We start from the raw sequence: 24,448 nt of genomic DNA, 5'->3' as shown, positions 1-24,448 counted from the left end.
AGACTACTTGATATTAACCAGAAATCAATACGCGATTCCCTTGAACCAGAACGGTTACTCCAGGTAAATGATATATTGTCAGGAAATTTGTCTCTCAAATATCTGTTACATTAAATTTATCCATAAATGTTTCCAATCTCAAATTTTCTCTAAAATGTTGTGCTGGGGCCATCGATCTATAGTGTCATTTAGTGAAACATTAAAATCTCCTCCAATTATTAAATTTGAAAAACTAATCCTTGTATCTAAAGAGTCAATTAATTTATCATTTTCAGGTTTGGTATTATAGCCATATAAATTGACAATTGTGAAAATGGAGTGATTGTATTCTACTACCAGACAAATATAATGACCCAAAGAGTCACAATCTGAATGTAGAACAATACCTCCGAAGCTACCTTTGAGAGTTGTGACCCCAGCTGACCTCTCTGTGCCGTGGGAATACCAAACATCGTTACCCCACTGAGACTTCCAGAAGTTCACATCAGCAGATACGGAATGGCTTTCTTGGAAAAAACAAATCACTTTCATATTTCTTAGCAAACAAAAATAAGGCTTTACGTTTACAAATCTGTCTCAACCCGCTGGCATTAAGGGAAACAATAGAAAATGAAAACAAAAATAAATAGCTAGAAATTTAAGGAACCAATATTGTGTGCTTAGCAAAAAAATAAAAAATAAACCTCACTAAGGGACCGAACATTGCAAGGATGAAAATAACTCGGCAGAAATACAAGAAATATTTTTAAGGTACGACTCAGGTGCTGAAACTTAAAGTGTCCTCAAAATATAAATGAAGCATAGACTTAATGATCCAAAACATCAGAAGGATCAATGAAAAAGCATTCAACCAAGTCCAAGCAACTGTGCAACATTGTAGAGACTTTTCCATTTCTTAGCTCCCCATATTCACCTCTCATTCTGAAGATGGGAAAACTTCCGTCCCATTAACAAAACCCCGGCATCCGACGTAACAGGTCTTTTTATTTTCTCTGCCAGCCTTCTCAATAATGGGCCACAACTTGCTCCGGCGCTCCCTCTCTTGTCAGGAAAGGTCCTCAGCAAACTTCAGGTCCTGGTTGTCCTTTAAGAATGGAGATGTCTTAGCTGCTTTCCACAGGCCATCTCTGGTTCTGCGGGAGATGAACTGGATGATAATAGGTCTGGGACTGGTGTTGTTTGGGCGTTTGGAGCCGACCCCGATGTACGGTGTCAATGGTGTCATAAAGTTAATTTTTACATTCAGGCAACACAACCTGACAAATCTCAACAGCAACTCTCCATGTATCCTCCTGTTGCTCTTCTTTGACACCAAACAGCCTGAGGTTCCACCGTCTGAAGTATCGCTGGAGATCTGTGATTCTTTGCTGGTTTTTATCCATACGCTCTTCCTCTTTGGAGATTTTCTGCTCCAAAGTGCCCACTCTGCATTTGACATCTTTTATCTCTTCACGTGCAAAGTCCACAGTTTTTCTGATCCAGGTCATCCATTCTTTCGTTTATTAGCTTTGACAGAGTTTCAACAATATCCACGCTATCTACCTTTGAATGCAACGCTGTCTTTGGCGCCGGAGACTGGCTGGGTGAGACGGGTAGAGGTGGAAACTCGTCCATTACGTCCTCGATAATTGGGAGAGGTAGTGAAAGAGCCGTGTAGTGATGGCAGTTATCAAGCAGTGGGTTTACCGACCCGGCTGTTTGGCTAGCATTAGCCTTTAGTAGTAGCTTCGTCCTGGAGCTAGCCGAGGGTCTTTTATTGTCACGCTGTGACATTTTGTCGCTTTATTGATCAAAATCAGTCCTTTTCTGGCTTAAATACCGAAAACGCTTCTGAGGTCTGAGTTGACACAGTGTTCCTACGGTATTATAGCGTTACATTTGCTAAGCTGGGGAGTAAGCGTGCACTTACTCCGCCATCTTGGAACGCCCCCTCGCTCTTTGATCCTTTGACCTTCAAAGGACCATTCTGACGTCACGGTCGACTTCACGGTCTCTCGAGTCCTTAAATAGGGGAGCTCCTTTAACAGTTTACATTGGAGCATTTTCAGAAACAGCCAGTTGTTTTAGACAAAGCGAATACGTATTTAACCTGTGACACCGTGCTTTAAACCTTTAAAAAATGTCACAGGAATCATTAGATAACTTACCTTCTGGAAGCGATAGTGGATTGGAATCACTCAGGCTGCGGCTTCAGGCTTTTAATATGAGACTGTCTCAGGATCACGAACACTCAAGGCTAAATTCTGAGATCAGCAGTATAATTGTTACTCAGCTGTCTGACGTTAGAAGGGACAAAGATCGAATCAGCAAAGAGTATAAAGACAGTAGGAGAGCTAACAGGGAAGAGACAGAAAAACATTGGGAACAAAACACAGAACTCACAACAAGATATGAAGATATCAAAACAAAAAACGCAGAACTCAGAAGAGAGTACGAAAATATTACAAAAGAAGACACAGAACTCAGGGAAGAAAATGTAGAACTCAGAAGAGGGCACGAAAATATTACAAAAGAAGACACAGTACTCAGGGAAGAAAATGCAGAACTCAGAAGAGGGTACGAAAATATTACAAAAGAAGACACAGAACTCAGGGAAGAAAATGCAGAACTCAGAAGAGGGTACGAAAATATTACAAAAGAAGACACAGAACTCAGGGAAGAAAATGCAGAACTCAGAAGAGGGTACAACAATATTACAAAAGAAGACACAGAACTCAAGGAAGAAAATGCAGAACTCAGAAGAGGGTACGAAAATATTACAAAAGAAGACCCAGTACTCAGGGAAGAAAATGCAGAACTCAGAAGAGGGTACGAAAATATTACAAAAAAAACCGCAGAACTCAAGGAAGAAAACGCAGAACTCAGAAGAGGGTACGAAAATATTACAAAAAAAAACGCAGAACGCAGGGAAGAAAATGCAAAACTCAGAAGAGAGTACGAAAATATTACAAAAGAAAACGCAGAACTCAGGAAAACTGTGGAAAATCATCAGCGCCTAGTGGAAGAAGCACAGTGTATAATAAATAGAAATGCTCCTGAACCTGAGGAGGCTGAGACCCATGGTTCGTGGTGTCATGGTGCCAAACGCCTACTTAAAGTAGGTTTAGGTCTTGCCACAGCGGCCATTGTTGTTCCTGCAGCTTGCTGGGCCATCTCAACCCTTTTCCGCTAAAGTGAATGTCCTGCTCTGTGGGGTCATGATTATTATCATGATCCCACAGAGCGAGATCGCTATACAATGATTCTGGTCCACATCCACAATTACAGCCCTACTGTAATTGTGGATGTGGACCAGAAACCCCTTAAAAACAGTAATGATGTTTTCCAGCCACAGTCCACCTTCATCCTGGCGTTGTTCCCGCTGGTGCAGGGCAAAGGTTTCTCCATTTGCTTCTGTCCAAGGCGTCCTCAGACGATGCGTTGACTGTCTTAATGTCTTCCTTGATTTTGTCCATCCACCGTTTCTTCGGTCTGCCTCGAGGCCGGCGCCCTTCTGGGTCGATCCTCATAGCCATTTTTGTACAGAGTTCTCATCGCTTGAATCATGCGTCCATACCACCTCAGGTGGGACTCGAGCATCTTTTGGACTCCAGCCACAGCCCACCAGCCTGTCATAAATTCTGTGCTCTCCTTTATGTTTGATTTTATTTTGCCCCTCACACCCCAACCAGTCATGGCAGAAGACCGCCCCTCCCTGAGCCTGGTTCTGCCAGAGGTTTCTTCCTGTTAAAAGGGAGTTTTTCCTCTCCACCGTTGCCAGAGTGCTTGCTCACAGGGGATCATTTGATTGTTGGGATTGAATTTTGGGTTTCGTTTAATTGGCTTGAACTGAAAACCCTAAAAATTCAGGTGAGGGTTTTACATAGTGGAGAGCACTACATTTGTTAACTGCACTTTTTTATTTGTAGTTTTGCAGTGCTTCCTACTACAAAAACTACAAATAAAAAACTTGCAGTTAGCAGCAAATCAAAATAAAGAAAACACATTTTTAAAAGATCCACTACTGCTCTGTGTATTTACTTCAATGAACAATTGTATGTTTTTGTGGTAGAAGATTATAGATTGTCCAAATATGTGAGAGTTTTAAAATTAGCAATGCATGAGATTTACTGTGGCACAGATCGTTGAGCAGATCGTGTGTTGATCTGAGTCCTGTGATTTCCAGTAGTGATTTATTCCCAAGACAAAATCAAATTGTCCTCTGCTGCCGTGTTGTTGCACAATGAAAAAGATGGAGGTTTCAGAAACAGTCCGGCCCTGGTTACTGTCTCAGATATGACGCTAGTCTTATCCTGTCTGCTTCTGTGTGTATATATGTAATATGCATATCCACATAATTATGGATTATTATAATTATGATATTTAATAAACAAACACTGTGTTTTAAAGAACATACACTAAGAAACTGATTGTATTAAATTTTTATTTCAAATATATTTCATTATATTTTCTGTCATCATTTTACTATAGATTAAGTGCAAGAGTTGTTAAGTGTGGATAATTGAATAATAGTTTATTGCAATAGCAAATTGCGCCTTGTTCTCAGATGGACAGCAAGTGGAGAGTGATAGATGAGATGAGGAGATGGGAGGAGGAAGAGAAGCAAAGAGTGATTCACAGGTAGAGCCTAGTTTATTTACCAGTTTTTGTTGCCTTATGGTTCCAAGCGCTTTCACCAGGCATTTTGTTATTATCTCATAACACTTGTTTAATCAGCTACCATCTCTCCTATGGAAGTTTTACTGTCTACAGTCCCAGATCAACACAGCCCTGCCCTCCAGCACTATCAGCAGCGGGAGCAGCAGAAACCCCTCAATAGCAACATTTTACCCCATCAGGTAAAACATAGGCTATATTTGCTTTGCCTTATCGCCCCCTCACAACACTGATATAGTATGATGCGATCTCATAATAGATTCTTGATGAATGTGTGTTGTTGTTATTCAGCCTGGTTCAATGTGCCCCTTTTTAACTTGAGCACCCACCCAGTTACAGAACTGCCTCCGTTCGGGCATTTACGGAATCGTGGTTAAACAACAGCGACGACAACAGCACGCTACACATTGCTGGCTCACCACCCCTTCGTCTGGACAGAGACCGTGAACGCAGCGGGAAGCAACATGGCGGCGACGTGTGTCTGTATGTAAACAACAGCTGGTGCTCTAAAGTCACCGTGAGGGAGAAGCTGTGCACTTCAGACATTGAGCTTCTGGCTGTTTCCTGTGCCCCTACTACCTCCTCAGAGAATTCCCACAGCTTTTCATCATCTTGGCCCTGACAACATCAGCAGTGGAGTCCTGAGGCACTGTGCAGGGCAACTAGGAAGTGTGTTCCGGACTCACTGTTAGGATCCACTGATTTCGTCACTGATCAATCTTCAGTCACGCCAGAGCTTCATGTTTATGGGATTAATGTGCAGTTTCATTGAATCTGTATTTATCTTTAAACAGGGTTCATACGGTGCTTGAAATATGTGATGTTTGGTGCAGTTTTCCTGTTTTGTGGGGAAGAAAGGCTTTTTAAGTCAACCTAAGATGATTCGTTTTCATTTTCACATGGTCTTAGTGACATGATGCAAAGTGAAACATGCTTTCTGTTTGTTTTTTTCGGGGATGTGCTGGGAAAGCTTGAACATGGACCTTGAAAGTGCTTTAAAAAATGCTTGAATTGGAGCCAGAAAAAGGCGTATGAACCCTTGACTGGGAGGTGATGGAGTCTGAAACCATGTGATCACTGTAAGCTCTTTGATCTATTACCTGATGGACCAGCAACACCTTCACTGTGTTTAAATGAGAAAGAATCCAGCTTTACTTTAATATAGACAGCACTGTGCAAAAGTCTTGAGCCCTCGTTTCTTTACATTTTGCAGGAGAATTGGAAACGGCTGCAGCGATTCACTGAAACGTGCAAATATTCATTAAAAATACAGAATATGAATCAAAAATCAAGTCTTTACAGTTGTAACGAGCTTGAACGTGAATGGTTGGTCTGACCTTCATCCTTCAGTTCACTCTGAACTCTCTGAGCAGCTCTCTGTCGTCTCTGTGAGGACCTGCAGGAACACTTCTCCAGACTTCTTGAAGGACATTCAAAGCTCTTCTGCCTTTTATTGATGATGTTGATGATTCCACACTGTTTATGTCCTGGTGAGCTTTGTGCCCTGGGAATGACAGACCATGACTGATATTTTGTAGATCAGACTGCGTAGTTGTGAACTGAGTTTTGTAACTTTGTAAACCGAAAGATCAGAAAATGATATCTTTGTGCATCTGTAGATGAGAATTTGTGTATTTGTGTAATGTACCCCTCTGACAGCCAAACCCATTAATATCCTGTCTGCTTCTGCCGGTTTCCTTCATTTAAGATACAGTCCTGATTAAAAGGTTTAAGACCGCTTGAAAAATGGAAAAAAAAATCATATTTTGCATGGTTGGATGTTAACAAATGTTGTTACTAAGAAAATGTTTTATTCACAAATGCAGACATTTCAAAGCTAAATGACATGATTTTGAAAATGATAAGTGATATTAAGTGTATTCATTGTTAATCACAGAATCATAATTTATATATGATTTTATTGATAGTTAATTATGTTTAACTGCTCAGCACTGATCAGAATATAACTAGGAATAAGTTTAACCTGTGTGATAGATCAGAAAATGTAATATAGACAGGCTTCACACACAGAGTGGTGTGTGTGTGTGTGTGTGTGTGTTTGTCAGCTCCAATTATAGAAGATCCACCACCAGAACACAAAATATATGATTGCAAAGGCAGAGAAGCAGAACAAGTTCATCTAAAGGCAGATGTTGCTTAAGGAAGTAGACTAGAAGCCAAGTATAACAAAACTGACAGCATGTTCTAAAAAATGCAGGGGTGGTTAGCAGAGATGGGGGAAAGTAATCCGATTACTTTTTCAAGTAACGAGTAAAGTAAGGGATTACTATTGCAAAAACGGTAATTAGATTACCGTTACTTTCCCGTAGGAACGCTGCGTTACTAAAACCGTGATTTTTTTTGCGAGAATGTCTCATGACAGTGATGTAAGTGAGTGCGACGTTCGTGACAACAGCTGTGTGCAGATCAACAATGGATAATATATCGAGTGGGGAGAGTATGAGCATGCAGCGTTTAAAGCGTGGAAGTACTGACCTTACTTTGAGCTTGATTCCATAAAAGTGACAAAAACATTAGTGTCCGTTGTGCGTGGAAGAAAACTTCATTTTACAGCGAAACACCCCCCTAAACTTCCAAGCAAGCACAGAGTGCGCTACCACCTAATGGGAAATTCACAGAGAAACTTGCAAATTCTTCAACTGACCGCTTTATTTTGTTAAACACACCGAAAACTCGCTCGAGCTCAACCTAAAACAAATGGAGAAATGTGCTTATGGATGTGGATCCATCGATTATTCAGTAATATATGGCCTTAAAAAAAGAACTGACCTGCCTAAGGTACTGCAAAGCACATGTGCATATATTTCAGGATCACTGTAACCTCAGTGGCTTTAAATAAACTTTATTTTGGAGTTACATATTTTGATTTTGGGCAGTTTTCTTTAGGAAACAACTTTTCTAGTCATTCACATTTATTTAATATGGTAAATTAAGTTTTGGGCATGTGTGGCACCATGATATAGATGAATACATGAAAATTGCAGCCCCCATTTTATTTTTATGCTTCATGTCACTTCCTTTGGGAAAAACTACTGTTAGTGTCTATTTTGCTGTAATATAAGTTTCGCCAGCAGAGGGCGCTTGGTGTCTTACACATCAGTAGCCGACACCTCACTAGAAGAGTAGTGCAGAGCTGGCGCACCGGGAAGTTCCTGATACCTGCTGTTTCTCTATTTTTACAGATAAGCTGGATTCCAAATAATACATATGTGATACACAACAGTAGCAATCGATCATAAACATAAAAGCTAGAGAGCCAATTCACGAGCTTAAGGGTTGATAATGGTGAATCACTACCAGGTGTTGCAAAATTCACCTTTGTTACATAGCAAAGTATTTAAAAATGAATTTCATTTCATTATGTATGATCTGAGCATGTGCAGAATGATCCACAGCGCTCTTTGATCCTTTTTTAAAAATTATTATTAAACTTTATTGAGAAACAGTATACAGAACGTGTATACAACCAGAGCAAAATTAACATATGCCAGGGGGTGTAATACAAAGAATTACATACATTCAAATAATTTGTAATTACTACAAATGGTAATAGTTTTCATAGCATTTTGTTAAGTGATCCACAAATCAATTTTATGTAACGTAAAACATCACTATAGTAATATTTAAAATTAGGCTTTTGGTTACTGTATTTGCATTTGTGAAAAAAAAAATTAGGTAAGATAAAAGTTTACAATAAAGTAAACATCTTTTTTGCCTTCGAAAGAAACAAAATACAACATTTTTCCCATTTCACAGTAAAGTCTCTGTAGACATGTCCAGCAATGAATCTGCTGAAGTCTTTCCAAAATGTTCTAGCGTATGAACAGATCCAGAAGAGGTGCTGCAGTCTCAGGATGGCTTCCACAAAATCCACAGTTCACATTATGTCCCTTTTGAACTTTGTCATATAATGATTAGCAGGATAAAATTTATGCAGTATTTTAAATGAGACTTCCTTCACTTTATTCGTTACCAGATACTTGTTAGGAATTGTCCATGCTCTTTTCCAGTTAATGTCACTGACAAAGGAATTCCAAAAAGAGACCACATGTGGAATAGTTAGAGATTCTGTCTGGAACAAAGCACGAATATTCTTATTACTTTTACTATGGTTTATTAGACAGATTCTTCCTATGTGTGAATCCAAAGGGTTGGGGAGAGAAACAGATGATATGCAAGGTTGAATACCTTTAAAAAGCATTATAATACCCGTAGGTATTGCATCAAATAATATGGCATATTCTTTGGGTGTGGCTGGAAATTTATAGGTGTTTAAGAATTCTGAATAGGACATAAGCTGCACATTGGGATTAAACAGCTGATTAACCAAAACAATCCGTTTCTCAACCCACATAGTGCATAAAAATAAATCATTATTTTTTTCTATGTTCCTATTATTCCAAATTAAATATGTATGGGGTGTAAAGTTGTGTTTATATATAAGGGACCAAGCTAATAGAACTTGTTTGTGAAACATCGACAGGTTTTCTGGAAGCTTATCTATATTATAATCACAACCTAAGATAAAATTTAGACCACCAAACTTAGAGAAAATGTGGTGAGGAATAAAATTCCAAATGGATACTGGATTTTTAAGAAAATGTTTAGCCCAATTAATCTTAAACGTATTGTTTAGAGTAGTAAAATCCAAAACATTGAGACCACCGTGTTCATAGTCATTCATCACTACACTTTTTCTGATGTAATGTGTCCCGTTTTTCCAGAGGAAGTTGAAGAGCATTCGGTCAAAATCCTTACAAGTTTTGCCGTCCACATGCAGAGAAATTGCTGCATAAGTCAGTCGAGACAGACCACCTGCTTTTGAAAGCAATACCCTTCCTCTTAAACTTAAATCTCTCTGCAACCATTGATTTAAATTGGTTTGGGATTTTTTAATAATTGGGGGAAAATTTAGTGAAATTCTGTCTTTTGGATCTTTGCAGATAATCAGACCTAAATGTGTTGCTTCATTTTTAACTGTTATATTACAAATACTCTGAACATTACACTCTTTGACCGGTAAAAATTGACATTTAAGTTTAGCACCAATCCAGACCCTTTTGAGAAATCCTCTATTACATGTAAAGCAATTGGCACTTGGCGGGCATTTTTAAGAAAAATTGTGGTATTATCTGCCAGTTGACTGATGACAGTCTCTCTGTCTGCTATATTTATACCTTTCACAGTGTTATTCGAAATATGAGAGGCAAGAATTTGGGTGCAAAGTAAAAAAAAGATAAGGGCTAATTGGGCAACCCTGGCGTACCCCTCGATTAAGACTAAAACGAGAAGTGGTGCCATTTTTCGTTCTAATAGAACTATTAGCATTGGAATACAGAGTTTTGATAACTTTGCAGAAGATATCACCAAAACCAAATTCCTGAAGAGTAAGAAATATAAATTTATGCTCAGTTGAGTCAAAGGCTTTATAGAAGTCCAGGAGAAGGATAAATGAGTCATCAGATATTAATGCTGAGTAGTCCAGAATATCCAAGACGAGTCTAATATTATTGGAGATGTGCCTGTTTGTCTTAAATCCAGACTGTGTCTCATCTACAATATCATCCAAAATATATTTAATTCTTCTAGCTAGCACTAGAGCTAATATTTTATAATCATTATTTAGGAGGCTTATTGGTCTCCAGTTGTCTATAAAAAGTAGGTCCCTCTTAGGTTTGGGAATTAAAGTAACAAGTCCTTGAGGAAGGCTGGGGGAAAGAGTGCCCTTTCAATACTTTCATTATAAAGCTGCAACAAAAGGGTGCAAGCTGAGAAGAAAATGATTTATACAATTCAGCCACCAGCCCATCTGTGCCTGGAGATTTGTTGTTTTTAAGAAATTCAATAGATGTCAATATCTCTTTTTCAGTAATTGGACTGTCACAAAAAAGCCTATCAGCACTTTTAATCATTTCAACATTATTTACAGATTCAATAAATTGGGTAGCGACCTTTGCGTTATAATTGGATTCATACAACTTTGAGTAGAAATTACAACAAAATTGAGAGATAATTTTTGCATCATCACTGACCGTACCATTTATATTGAATTTATGAATAGTATTGGCTTTAGATCTACTTTTTCCTAAGCGGAAAAAATAAGTAGAATTCTGCTCTCCCTCCTCTATCTATCTTTTTCTTGAACGAACAAAAGCTCCTTCAGCTTTCTGGCGGTAGAGCTCATCCAGTTTAGATTGAAAGGACCTAAGATGTAATCTATCCTCCTCCGAGACCTCGTCTGGTGGGAGTTGATATATTGCGGAACTTTGAACAATTAGATTTTCTTCTTCTGCTGCTGCCCTTGACTTAGCTATTTTTGCCCCATACTGTCTTAACATTTTACTCCTCTCAAATTTTAAAATTTCCCAGTTTATGCCATAGGAATTCTCAATATTAGCCTTGTGTATAAAATGTTTTAACAGTCGCGTGATTTCAGATTTTACAATTGTATGGCTCAAAAGCGAACTATTTAATTTCCAATATGAGGATCTATTAATTGCAATAGTTGGAAAGAGTTGCAAGTTAATATATATTGCTCTATGGTCCGTAAGTGAAGTTGTAAGGATATTGACTGTGACACTGTCCTTTGACAGACTACTTGATATTAACCAGAAATCAATACGCGATTCCCTTGAACCAGAACGGTTACTCCAGGTAAATGATATATCGTCAGGAAATTTGTCTCTCCAAATATCTGTTACATTAAATTTATCCATAAATGTTTCCAATCTCAAATTTTCTCTAAAATGTTGTGCTGGGGGCCATCGATCTATAGTGTCATTTAGTGAAACATTAAAATCTCCTCCAATTATTAAATTTGAAAAACTAATCCTTGTATCTAAAGAGTCAATTAATTTATCATTTTCAGGTTTGGTATTATAGCCATATAAATTGACAATTGTGAAAATGGAGTGATTGTATTCTACTACCAGACAAATATAATGACCCAAAGAGTCACAATCTGAATGTAGAACAATACCTCCGAAGCTACCTTTGAGAGTTGTGACCCCAGCTGACCTCTCTGTGCCGTGGGAATACCAAACATCGTTACCCCACTGAGACTTCCAGAAGTTCACATCAGCAGATACGGAATGGCTTTCTTGGAAAAAACAAATCACTTTCATATTTCTTAGCAAACAAAAATAAGGCTTTACGTTTACAAATCTGTCTCAACCCGCTGGCATTAAGGGAAACAATAGAAAATGAAAACAAAAATAAATAGCTAGAAATTTAAGGAACCAATATTGTGTGCTTAGCAAAAAAATAAAAATAAACCTCACTAAGGGACCGAACATTGCAAGGATGAAAATAACTCGGCAGAAATACAAGAAATATTTTTAAGGTGCGACTCAGGTGCTGAAACTTAAAGTGTCCTCAAAATATAAATGAAGCATAGACTTAATGATCCAAAACATCAGAAGGATCAATGAAAAGCATTCAACCAAGTCCAAGCAACTGTGCAACATTGTAGAGACTTTTCCATTTCTTAGCTCCCCCATATTCACCTCTCATTCTGAAGATGGGAAAACTTCCGTCCCATTAACAAAACCCCGGCATCCGACGTAACAGGTCTTTTTATTTTCTCTGCCAGCCTTCTCAATAATGGGCCACAACTTGCTCCGGCGCTCCCTCTCTTGTCAGGAAAGGTCCTCAGCAAACTTCAGGTCCTGGTTGTCCTTTAAGAATGGAGATGTCTTAGCTGCTTTCCACAGGCCATCTCTGGTTCTGCGGGAGATGAACTGGATGATAATAGGTCTGGGACTGGTGTTGTTTGGGCGTTTGGAGCCGACCCCGATGTACGGTGTCAATGGTGTCATAAAGTTAATTTTTACATTCAGGCAACACAACCTGACAAATCTCAACAGCAACTCTCCATGTATCCTCCTGTTGCTCTTCTTTGACACCAAACAGCCTGAGGTTCCACCGTCTGAAGTATCGCTGGAGATCTGTGATTCTTTGCTGGTTTTTATCCATACGCTCTTCCTCTTTGGAGATTTTCTGCTCCAAAGTGCCCACTCTGCATTTGACATCTTTTATCTCTTCACGCAAAGTCCACAGTTTTTCTGATCCAGGTCATCCATTCTTTCGTTTATTAGCTTTGACAGAGTTTCAACAATATCCACGCTATCTACCTTTGAATGCAACGCTGTCTTTGGCGCCGGAGACTGGCTGGGTGAGACGGGTAGAGGTGGAAACTCGTCCATTACGTCCTCGATAATTGGGAGAGGTAGTGAAAGAGCCGTGTAGTGATGGCAGTTATCAAGCAGTGGGTTTACCGACCCGGCTGTTTGGCTAGCATTAGCCTTTAGTAGTAGCTTCGTCCTGGAGCTAGCCGAGGGTCTTTTATTGTCACGCTGTGACATTTTGTCGCTTTACTGATCAAAATCAGTCCTTTTCTGGCTTAAATACCGAAAACGCTTCTGAGGTCTGAGTTGACACAGTGTTCCTACAGTATTATAGCGTTACATTTGCTAAGCTGGGGAGTAAGCGTGCACTTACTCCGCCATCTTGGAACGCCCCTCGCTCTTTTGATCCTTTGACCTTCAAAGGACCATTCTGACGTCACGGTCGACTTCACGGTCTCTCGAGTCCTTAAATAGGGGAGCTCCTTTAACAGTTTACATTGGAGCATTTTCAGAAACAGCCAGTTGTTTTAGACAAAGCGAATACGTATTTAACCTGTGACACCGTGCTTTAAACCTTTAAAAATGTCACAGGAATCATTAGATAACTTACCTTCTGGAAGCGATAGTGGAGATGAGTCACTAAGAGTGCAGCTTGAGGCTAGTGACATGAGAGTGTCTCAGCTTCACAGAGACATAGTGCTTCACCTTGAGCGCAGCCGTAGAATAAATGCAGAACTCATGGAAGAGGTCAAAATATTGAGAAAAAAAACGCAGATCTCAGGGAAGAGCTCGAAAATATTAGGAAAGAAAACGCAGATCTCAAGCAAGAGCTCAAAAATAGTAGGAAAGACAACTCAGCACGCATGGAAGAGCTCAAAAATAGTAGGAAAGAAAACGCAAAGCTCTTGGAAGAGCTCGAGAATAGCAGGAAAGACAACGAAGAGCTCGAAAATAGCAGGAAAGAAAACGCAAAGCTCTTGGAAGACCTCGAATATAGCAGGAAAGACAACACAGAGCTCATGGAAGAGCTTGAAAATAGAAGGAAAGAAAACACAAAGCTCTTGGAAGAGCTCGAGAATAGCAGGAAAGACAACGAAGAGCTTGAAAATAGAAGGAAAGAAAACGCAAAGCTCTTGGAAGAGCTCGAGAATAGCAGGAAAGACAACGAAGAGCTCGAATATAGCAGGAAAGAAAATAAAGCTCTTGGAAGAGCTCGAGAATAGCAGGAAAGACAACGAAGAGCTTGAAAATAGAAGGAAAGAAAACGCAAAGCTCTTGGAAGACCTCGAATATAGCAGGAAAGAAAACGCAAAGCTCTTGGAAGAGCTCGAGAATAGCAGGAAAGACAACGAAGAGCTCGAAAATAGCAGGAAAGAAAACGCAAAGCTCTTGGAAGAGCTTGAAAATAGAAGGAAAGACAACACAAAGCTCATGGAAGACCTTGAAAATAGCAGGAAAGACAACGCAAAGCTCAGGGAAGAGCTAGAAAATAGCACGAAAGCGAATGCAGAGCTCATGAAAAATGTGGAAAATAATCAGCGCCTACTTAAAGTAGGTTCAGGTCTTGCCACAGCGGCCATTGTTGTTCCTGCAGCTTGCTGGGCCATCTCAAAGCTTTTCCGCTAAAGTGAATGTCCCGCTCTGTGGGATCATGATAATAATCATGATCCCACAGAGCGGGGATCGCTACAATTGTGGATTCTGGTCCACATCCACAATTACAGCCCTACTGTAATTGTGGATGTGGACCAGAAACCCCTTAAAAACAGTAATGATGTTTTCCAGCCACATTCCACCTTCATCCTGGCGCTGTTCCCGCTGGTGCAGGGTCTGCTCTTCGGCAAAGGTTTCTCAATTTGCTTCTGTCCAAGGTGTCCTCAGACGATGCGTTAACGGTCTTAATGTCTTCCTTGATTTTGTCCATCCACCGTTTCTTCGGTCTGCCTCGAGGCCGGCGCCCTTCTGGGTCGATCCTCATAGCCATTTTTGGTACAGAGTTCTCATCGCTTCGAATCATGCGTCCATACCACCTCAGGTGGGACTCGAGCATCTTTTGGACTCCAGCCACAGCCCACCAGCCTGTCATAAATTCTGTGCTCTCCTTTATGTTTGATTTTATTTTGCCCTCACACCCCAACCAGTCATGGCAGAAGACCGCCCCTCCCTGAGCCTGGTTCTGCCAGAGGTTTCTTCCTGTTAAAGGGAGTTTTCCTCTCCACCGTTGCCAGAGTGCTTGCTCACAGGGGATCATTTGATTGTTGGGATTGAATTTTTGGGTTTCGTTTAATTGGCTTGAACTGAAAAACCTAAAAATTCAGGTGAGGGTTTTACATAGTGGAGAGCACTACATTTGTTAACTGCACTTTTTTTATTTGTAGTTTTGCAGTGCTTCCTACTACAAAACTACAAATAAAAAACTTGCAGTTAGCAGCAAATCAAAATAAAGAAAACACATTTTTAAAAGATCCACTACTGCTCTGTGTATTTACTTCAATGAACAATTGTATGTTTTTGTGGTAGAAGATTATAGATTGTCCAAATATGTGAGAGTTTTAAAATTAGCAATGCATGAGATTTACTGTGGCACAGATCGTTGAGCAGATCGTGTGTTGATCTGAGTCCTGTGATTTCCAGTAGTGATTTATTCCCAAGACAAAATCAAATTGTCCTCTGCTGCCGTGTTGTTGCACAATGAAAAAGATGGAGGTTTCAGAAACAGTCCGGCCCTGGTTACTGTCTCAGATATGACGCTAGTCTTATCCTGTCTGCTTCTGTGTGTATATATGTAATATGCATATCCACATAATTATGGATTATTATAATTATGATATTTAATAAACAAACACTGTGTTTTAAAGAACATACACTAAGAAACTGATTGTATTAAATTTTTATTTCAAATATATTTAATTATATTTTCTGTCATCATTTTACTATAGATTAAGTGCAAGAGTTGTTAAGTGTGGATAATTGAATAATAGTTTATTGCAATAGCAAATTGCGCCTTGTTCTCAGATGGACAGCAAGTGGAGAGTGATAGATGAGATGAGAGGAGGAAGAGAAGCAAAGAGTGATTCACAGGCAGAGCCTAGTTTATTTACCACAGTTTTTGTTGCCTTATGGTTCCAAGCGCTTTCACCAGTCTTTGCATTTTTTTATTATCTCATAACACTTGTTTAATCAGCTACCATCTCTCCTATGGAAGTTTTACTGTCTACAGTCCCAGATCAACATAGCCCTGCCCTCCAGCACTATCAGCAGCGGGAGCAGCAGAAACCCCTCAACAGCAACATTTTACCCCATCAGGTAAAACATAGGCTATATTTGCTTTGCCTTATCGCCCCCTCACAACACTGATATAGTATGATGCGATCTCATATTAGATTCTTGATGAATGTGTGTTGTTGTTATTCAGCCTGGTTCAATATGCCCCTTTTTAACTTGAGCACCTGCCCCTTTAAACATCTCTGAATGGCCCTGACCAGGAGGGGATTAAAGAAGAGTGGGGTGAGAGCCAGACTCAAGAGGCAGACACACAAACAACGAGCGCTGCCGTCCATTATCTTTGCTAATGTGATAAGCTGCAAGCCTGCATCAGCCACTTCCATGAGTACAGAACTGCCTCCGTTCGGGCATTTACGGAATCGTGGTTAAACAACAGCGACGACAACAGCACGCTACACATTGCTGGCTCACCACCCCTTCGTCTGGACAGAGACCGTGAACGCAGCAGGAAGCAACATGGCGGTGGCATGTGTCTGTATGTGTCACGGCGAGTGGGATGAGCCGTGTGGAAAATAATAAAGGAGGATCCAATCGCAGGCAGGAATGAAGGTGAGAGGGTGGCTTATTAAACACAAAATGAAATGGACAAAACAGCAAAACGGGACCGAAACTATCTAAACTGAGAACAACTAAACTACTGACACAAACCAGGACCTGAACATGAAGGAGGATGAGCGGAGGTAGCAGGCGACGGACAGCAGGGAGACACACAGATGAAGCAGGGTGGATACGCAGACAGACCAGCAACTACAATGACTAAAGACGTGACTTAAATACACAGAGAAACACAGGGAGATTGCACACAGGTGGTGGACACAGCTGGGAGTAATTAATGAGACGAGACAAGAGGTAAAACTGAACACACTCACATGAGACGCAGACTTTCACAATAAAACAGGAAACAAGAACACTACACCAAGACGCAGACCTGACACTGAGAGACAGACAGAGAATGACACATGGAACCTGAACTCACACAAAACATGAGAACACAAATCCTAAATACAAATAAACAGAAACATGGAACTCTAATAACAATAATCATCAGCACCATCACCAAAACACCAAGATAACTGAAACACAGTACCAGAGAAACATAAAGAATAATCCATGATGCAAAAAGTAAACCAAAACATAATAAACTCAAAATACTGGGTCCAACGGACCCAGAACCGTAACAGTATGTAAACAACAGCTGGTGCTCTAAAGTCACCGTGAGGGAGAAGCTGTGCACTTCAGACATTGAGCTTCTGGCTGTTTCCCTGTGCCCCTACTACCTCCTCAGAGAATTCCCACAGCTTTTCATCATCTTGGCCCTGACAACATCAGCAGTGGAGTCCTGAGGCACTGTGCAGGGCAACTAGGAAGTGTGTTCCGGACTCACTGTTAGGATCCACTGATTTCGTCACTGATCAGTCTTCAGTCACGCCAGAGCTTCATGTTTATGGGATTAATGTGCAGTTTCATTGAATCTGTATTTATCTTTAAACAGGGTTCATACGGGTGCTTGAAATATGTGATGTTTGGTGCAGTTTTCCTGTTTTGTGGGGAAGAAAGGCTTTTTAAGTCAACCTAAGATGATTCGTTTTCATTTTCACATGGTCTTAGTGACATGATGCAAAGTGAAACATGCTTTCTGTTTGTTTTTTTCAGGGATGTGCTGGGAAAGCTTGAACATGGACCTTGAAAGTGCTTTAAAAAATGCTTGAATTGGAGCCAGAAAAAGGCGTATGAACCTGTCAGGATCCAAGCGGCCAGGAACACACAGGCACAAATGTAATCTTCAAAAAAATGGGTTTTATTATACCCCAAAAAGGACAAGAGGATTACAAAAATTCAAAATAACAAAAATAAACTTTTTTTAAGAACCAAGTGGGCCCATAAAAGAGGTTAACTTAACAGAACTTTACTCAAAAGTCACTTAACAAAAACATAACTCAACAAACTGACCTGCCCAAATGAGAAACAGCTCCAGTTATATAGCAAATGAATAAACCATTATATACACCAAAGGTGAAAACTAAAGAGATAACAGCTAACCATCATTCAAGAATAACCCCATTCCCCCTGCATGATCACAATTGATGGTCCAGTCCACTTTATTGGCTTCTGCATTTAAACCAGCTCCACCCACAGCCTCCTCTTTCAGCCAAACCAGGAAGGACTGGAGCGGAGGTCAGGTAACTCAGAAAGAGCAGAAATATTATCAATATAACATACCTATATAAAACAACAAACAATGCAAAGCAGGGTCTATGCCACCATTTGGGCTATAGCTTAGTGCTGTCATGCATTACAGGTAAACTCAAAATAACAAATTAGTTAACTTATGATCACAGAAGCTTTAGAGCATAACGTAAACATAAGACCAAATGAATATTACCTAAGTATCTTAATTGTGTGGTTGCATGCAGCCATCACAGAACCCTTGACTGGGAGGTGATGGAGTCTGAAACCATGTGATCACTGTAAGCTCTTTGATCTATTACCTGATGGACCAGCAACACCTTCACTGTGTTTAAATGAGAAAGAATCCAGCTTTACTTTAATATAGACAGCACTGTGCAAAAGTCTTGAGCCCTCGTTTCTTTACATTTTGCAGGAGAATTGGAAACGGCTGCAGCGATTCACTGAAACGTGCAAATATTCATTAAAAATACAGAATATGAATCAAAAATCAAGTCTTTACAGTTGTAACGAGCTTGAACGTGAATGGTTGGTCTGACCTTCATCCTTCAGTTCACTCTGAACTCTCTGAGCAGCTCTCTGTCGTCTCTGTGAGGACCTGCAGGAACACTTCTCCAGACTTCTTGAAGGACATTCAAAGCTCTTCTGCCTTTTATTGATGATGTTGATGATTCCACACTGTTTATGTCCTGGTGAGCTTTGTGCCCTGGGAATGACAGACCATGACTGATATTTTGTAGATCAGACTGCGTAGTTGTGAACTGAGTTTTGTAACTTTGTAAACCGAAAGATCAGAAAATGATACCTTTGTGCATCTGTAGATGAGAATTTGTGTATTTGTGTAATGTACCCCTCTGACAGCCAAACCCATTAATATCCTGTCTGCTTCTGCCGGTTTCCTTCATTTAAGATACAGTCCTGATTAAAAGGTTTAAGACCGCTTGAAAATGGAAAAAAAATCATATTTTGCATGGTTGGATGTTAACAAATGTTGTTACTAAGAAAATGTTTTATTCACAAATGCAGACATTTCAAAGCTAAATGACATGATTTTGAAAATGATAAGTGATATTAAGTGTATTCATTGTTAATCACAGAATCATAATTTATATATGATTTTATTGATAGTTAATTATGTTTAACTGCTCAGCACTGATCAGAATATAACCAGGAATAAGTTTAACCTGTGTGATAGATCAGAAAATGTAATATAGACAGGCTTCACACACAGAGTGGTGTGTGTGTGTGTGTTTGTCAGCTCCAATTATAGAAGATCCACCACCAGAACACAAAATATATGATTGCAAAGGCAGAGAAGCAGAACAAGTTCATCTAAAGGCAGATGTTGCTTAAGGAAGTAGACTAGAAGCCAAGTATAACAAAACTGACAGCATGTTCTAAAAAATGCAGGGGTGGTTAGCAGAGATGGGGGAAAGTAATCCGATTACTTTTTTCAAGTAACGAGTAAAGTAAGGGATTACTATTGCAAAAACGGTAATTAGATTACCGTTACTTTCCCGTAGGAACGCTGCGTTACTAAAACCGTGATATTTTTTTTTGCGAGAATGTCTCATGACAGTGATGTAAGTGAGTGCGACGTTCGTGACAACAGCTGTGTGCAGATCAACAATGGATAATATATCGAGTGGGGGAGAGAGTATGAGCATGCAGCGTTTAAAGCGTGGAAGTACTGACCTTACTTTGAGCTTGATTCCATAAAAAGTGACAAAAACATTAGTGTCCGTTGTGCGTGGGAAGAAAACTTCATTTTACAGCGAAACCCCCCCCCTAAACTTCCAAGCAAGCACAGAGTGCGCTACCACCTAATGGGAAATTCACAGAGAAACTTGCAAATTCTTCAACTGACCGCTTTATTTTGTTAAACACACCGAAAACTCGCTCGAGCTCAACCTAAAACAAATGGAGAAATGTGCTTATGGATGTGGATCCATCGATTATTCAGTAATATATGGCCTTAAAAAAAAGAACTGACCTGCCTAAGGTACTGCAAAGCACATGTGCATATATTTCAGGATCACTGTAACCTCAGTGGCTTTAAATAAACTTTATTTTGGAGTTACATATTTTGATTTTGGGCAGTTTTCTTTAGGAAACAACTTTTTCTAGTCATTCACATTTATTTAATATGGTAAATTAAGTTTTGGGCATGTGTGGCACCATGATATAGATGAATACATGAAAATTGCAGCCCCCATTTTATTTTTATGCTTCATGTCACTTCCTTTTGGGAAAAAACTACTGTTAGTGTCTATTTTGCTGTAATATAAGTTTCGCCAGCAGAGGGCGCTCGGTGTCTTACACATCAGTAGCCGACACCTCACTAGAAGAGTAGTGCAGAGCTGGCGCACCGGGAAGTTCCTGATACCTGCTGTTTCTCTATTTTTACAGGTAAGCTGGATTCCAAATAATACATATGTGATACACAACAGTAGCAATCGATCATAAACATAAAAGCTAGAGAGCCAATTCACGAGCTTAAGGGTTGATAATGGTGAATCACTACCAGGTGTTGCAAAATTCACCTTTGTTACATAGCAAAGTATTTAAAATGAATTTCATTTCATTATGTATGATCTGAGCATGTGCAGAATGATCCACAGCGCTCTTTGATCCTTTTTAAAAATTATTATTAAACTTTATTGAGAAACAGTATACAGAACGTGTATACAACCAGAGCAAAATTAACATATGCCAGGGGTGTAATACAAAGAATTACATACATTCAAATAATTTGTAATTACTACAAATGGTAATAGTTTTCATAGCATTTTGTTAAGTGATCCACAAATCAATTTTATGTAACGTAAAACATCACTATAGTAATATTTAAAATTAGGCTTTTGGTTACTGTATTTGCATTTGTGAAAAAAAAAAAAATTAGGTAAGATAAAAGTTTACAATAAAGTAAACATCTTTTTGCCTTCGAAAAGAAACAAAATACAACATTTTTCCCATTTCACAGTAAAGTCTCTGTAGACATGTCCAGCAATGAATCTGCTGAAGTCTTTCCAAAATGTTCTAGCGTATGAACAGATCCAGAAGAGGTGCTGCAGTCTCAGGATGGCTTCCACAAAATCCACAGTTCACATTATGTCCCTTTTGAACTTTGTCATATAATGATTAGCAGGATAAAATTTATGCAGTATTTTAAATGAGACTTCCTTCACTTTATTCGTTACCAGATACTTGTTAGGAATTGTCCATGCTCTTTTCCAGTTAATGTCACTGACAAAGGAATTCCAAAAGAGACCACATGTGGAATAGTTAGAGATTCTGTCTGGAACAAAGCACGAATATTCTTATTACTTTTACTATGGTTTATTAGACAGATTCTTCCTATGTGTGAATCCAAAGGGTTGGGGAGAGAAACAGATGATATGCAAGGTTGAATACCTTTAAAAAGCATTATAATACCCGTAGGTATTGCATCAAATAATATGGCATATTCTTTGGGTGTGGCTGGAAATTTATAGGTGTTTAAGAATTCTGAATAGGACATAAGCTGCACATTGGGATTAAACAGCTGATTAACCAAAACAATCCGTTTCTCAACCCACATAGTGCATAAAAATAAATCATTATTTTTTCTATGTTCCTATTATTCCAAATTAAATATGTATGGGGTGTAAAGTTGTGTTTATATATAAGGGACCAAGCTAATAGAACTTGTTTGTGAAACATCGACAGGTTTTCTGGAAGCTTATCTATATTATAATCACAACCTAAGATAAAATTTAGACCACCAAACTTAGAGAAAATGTGGTGAGGAATAAAATTCCAAATGGATACTGGATTTTTAAGAAAATGTTTAGCCCAATTAATCTTAAACGTATTGTTTAGAGTAGTAAAATCCAAAACATTGAGACCACCGTGTTCATAGTCATTCATCACTACACTTTTTCTGATGTAATGTGTCCCGTTTTTCCAGAGGAAGTTGAAGAGCATTCGGTCAAAATCCTTACAAGTTTTGCCGTCCACATGCAGAGAAATTGCTGCATAAGTCAGTCGAGACAGACCACCTGCTTTTGAAAGCAATACCCTTCCTCTTAAACTTAAATCTCTCTGCAACCATTGATTTAAATTGGTTTGGGATTTTTAATAATTGGGGAAAATTTAGTGAAATTCTGTCTTTTGGATCTTTGCAGATAATCAGACCTAAATGTGTTGCTTCATTTTTAACTGTTATATTACAAATACTCTGAACATTACACTCTTTGACCGGTAAAATTGACATTTAAGTTTAGCACCAATCCAGACCCTTTTGAGAAATCCTCTATTACATGTAAAGCAATTGGCACTTGGCGGGCATTTTAAGAAAAATTGTGGTATTATCTGCCAGTTGACTGATGACAGTCTCTCTGTCTGCTATATTTATACCTTTCACAGTGTTATTCGAAATATGAGAGGCAAGAATTTGGGTGCAAAAGTAAAAGATAAGGGCTAATTGGGCAACCCTGGCGTACCCCTCGATTAAGACTAAAACGAGAAGTGGTGCCATTTTTCGTTCTAATAGAACTATTAGCATTGGAATACAGAGTTTTGATAACTTTGCAGAAGATATCACCAAAACCAAATTCCTGAAGAGTAAGAAATATAAATTTATGCTCAGTTGAGTCAAAGGCTTTATAGAAGTCCAGGAGAAGGATAAATGAGTCATCAGATATTAATGCTGAGTAGTCCAGAATATCCAAGACGAGTCTAATATTATTGGAGATGTGCCTGTTTGTCTTAAATCCAGACTGTGTCTCATCTACAATATCATCCAAAATATATTTAATTCTTCTAGCTAGCACTAGAGCTAATATTTTATAATCATTATTTAGGAGGCTTATTGGTCTCCAGTTGTCTATAAAAAGTAGGTCCCTCTTAGGTTTGGGAATTAAAGTAACAAGTCCTTGAGGAAGGCTGGGGGGAAAGAGTGCCCCTTTCAATACTTTCATTATAAAGCTGCAACAAAAAGGGTGCAAGCTGAGAAGAAAATGATTTATACAATTCAGCCACCAGCCCATCTGTGCCTGGAGATTTGTTGTTTTTAAGAAATTCAATAGATGTCAATATCTCTTTTTCAGTAATTGGACTGTCACAAAAAAGCCTATCAGCACTTTTAATCATTTCAACATTATTTACAGATTCAATAAATTGGGTAGCGACCTTTGCGTTATAATTGGATTCATACAACTTTGAGTAGAAATTACAACAAAATTGAGAGATAATTTTTGCATCATCACTGACCGTACCATTTATATTGAATTTATGAATAGTATTGGCTTTAGATCTACTTTTTCCTAAGCGGAAAAAATAAGTAGAATTCTGCTCTCCCTCCTCTATCTTTTTCTTGAACGAACAAAAGCTCCTTCAGCTTTCTGGCGGTAGAGCTCATCCAGTTTAGATTGAAAGGACCTAAGATGTAATCTATCCTCCTCCGAGACCTCGTCTGGTGGGAGTTGATATATTATGGAACTTTGAACAATTAGATTTTCTTCTTCTGCTGCTGCCCTTGACTTAGCTATTTTTGCCCCATACTGTCTTAACATTTTACTCCTCTCAAATTTTAAAATTTCCCAGTTTATGCCATAGGAATTCTCAATATTAGCCTTGTGTATAAAATGTTTTAACAGTCGCGTGATTTCAGATTTTACAATTGTATGGCTCAAAAGCGAACTATTTAATTTCCAATATGAGGATCTATTAATTGCAATAGTTGGAAAGAGTTGCAAGTTAATATATATTGCTCTATGGTCCGTAAGTGAAGTTGTAAGGATATTGACTGTGACACTGTCCTTTGACAGACTACTTGATATTAACCAGAAATCAATACGCGATTCCCTTGAACCAGAACGGTTACTCCAGGTAAATGATATATCGTCAGGAAATTTGTCTCTCAAATATCTGTTACATTAAATTTATCCATAAATGTTTCCAATCTCAAATTTTTCTCTAAAATGTTGTGCTGGGGCCATCGATCTATAGTGTCATTTAGTGAAACATTAAAATCTCCTCCAATTATTAAATTTGAAAAACTAATCCTTGTATCTAAAGAGTCAATTAATTTATCATTTTCAGGTTTGGTATTATAGCCATATAAATTGACAATTGTGAAAATGGAGTGATTGTATTCTACTACCAGACAAATATAATGACCCAAAGAGTCA

At 38.9% G+C, this 24,448-nt stretch overlaps 1 protein-coding gene across 2 annotated transcripts; it reads left to right on the top strand.

Annotated features, from left to right (window-relative positions):
- The first annotated feature begins 906 nt into the window (after positions 1 to 906).
- LOC120439819 (golgin subfamily A member 6-like protein 2) lies at positions 907 to 14,923 on the top strand. 2 transcript variants are annotated; one of them, XM_039611048.1, is made up of 3 exons: positions 907 to 2,430; positions 2,557 to 3,107; positions 14,365 to 14,923. In XM_039611048.1, the coding sequence occupies exons 1-3, from the start codon at positions 2,120 to 2,122 to the stop codon at positions 14,427 to 14,429; spliced, it is 927 nt and encodes a 308-aa protein (XP_039466982.1). In that variant the 5' UTR covers positions 907 to 2,119; the 3' UTR covers positions 14,430 to 14,923. The 2 variants fall into 2 exon arrangements, with proteins under 2 accessions (XP_039466982.1, XP_039466981.1); XM_039611047.1 differs by having other exon boundaries at positions 907 to 3,107.
- Positions 14,924 to 24,448: the final 9,525 nt, after the last annotated feature.

Source organism: Oreochromis aureus, linkage group 4 (assembly GCF_013358895.1).
Source record: "Oreochromis aureus strain Israel breed Guangdong linkage group 4, ZZ_aureus, whole genome shotgun sequence".
NCBI classification, from domain to species: Eukaryota; Metazoa; Chordata; class Actinopteri; order Cichliformes; family Cichlidae; genus Oreochromis; species Oreochromis aureus.
This window is presented reverse-complemented; position numbering and strand designations above follow the sequence as displayed.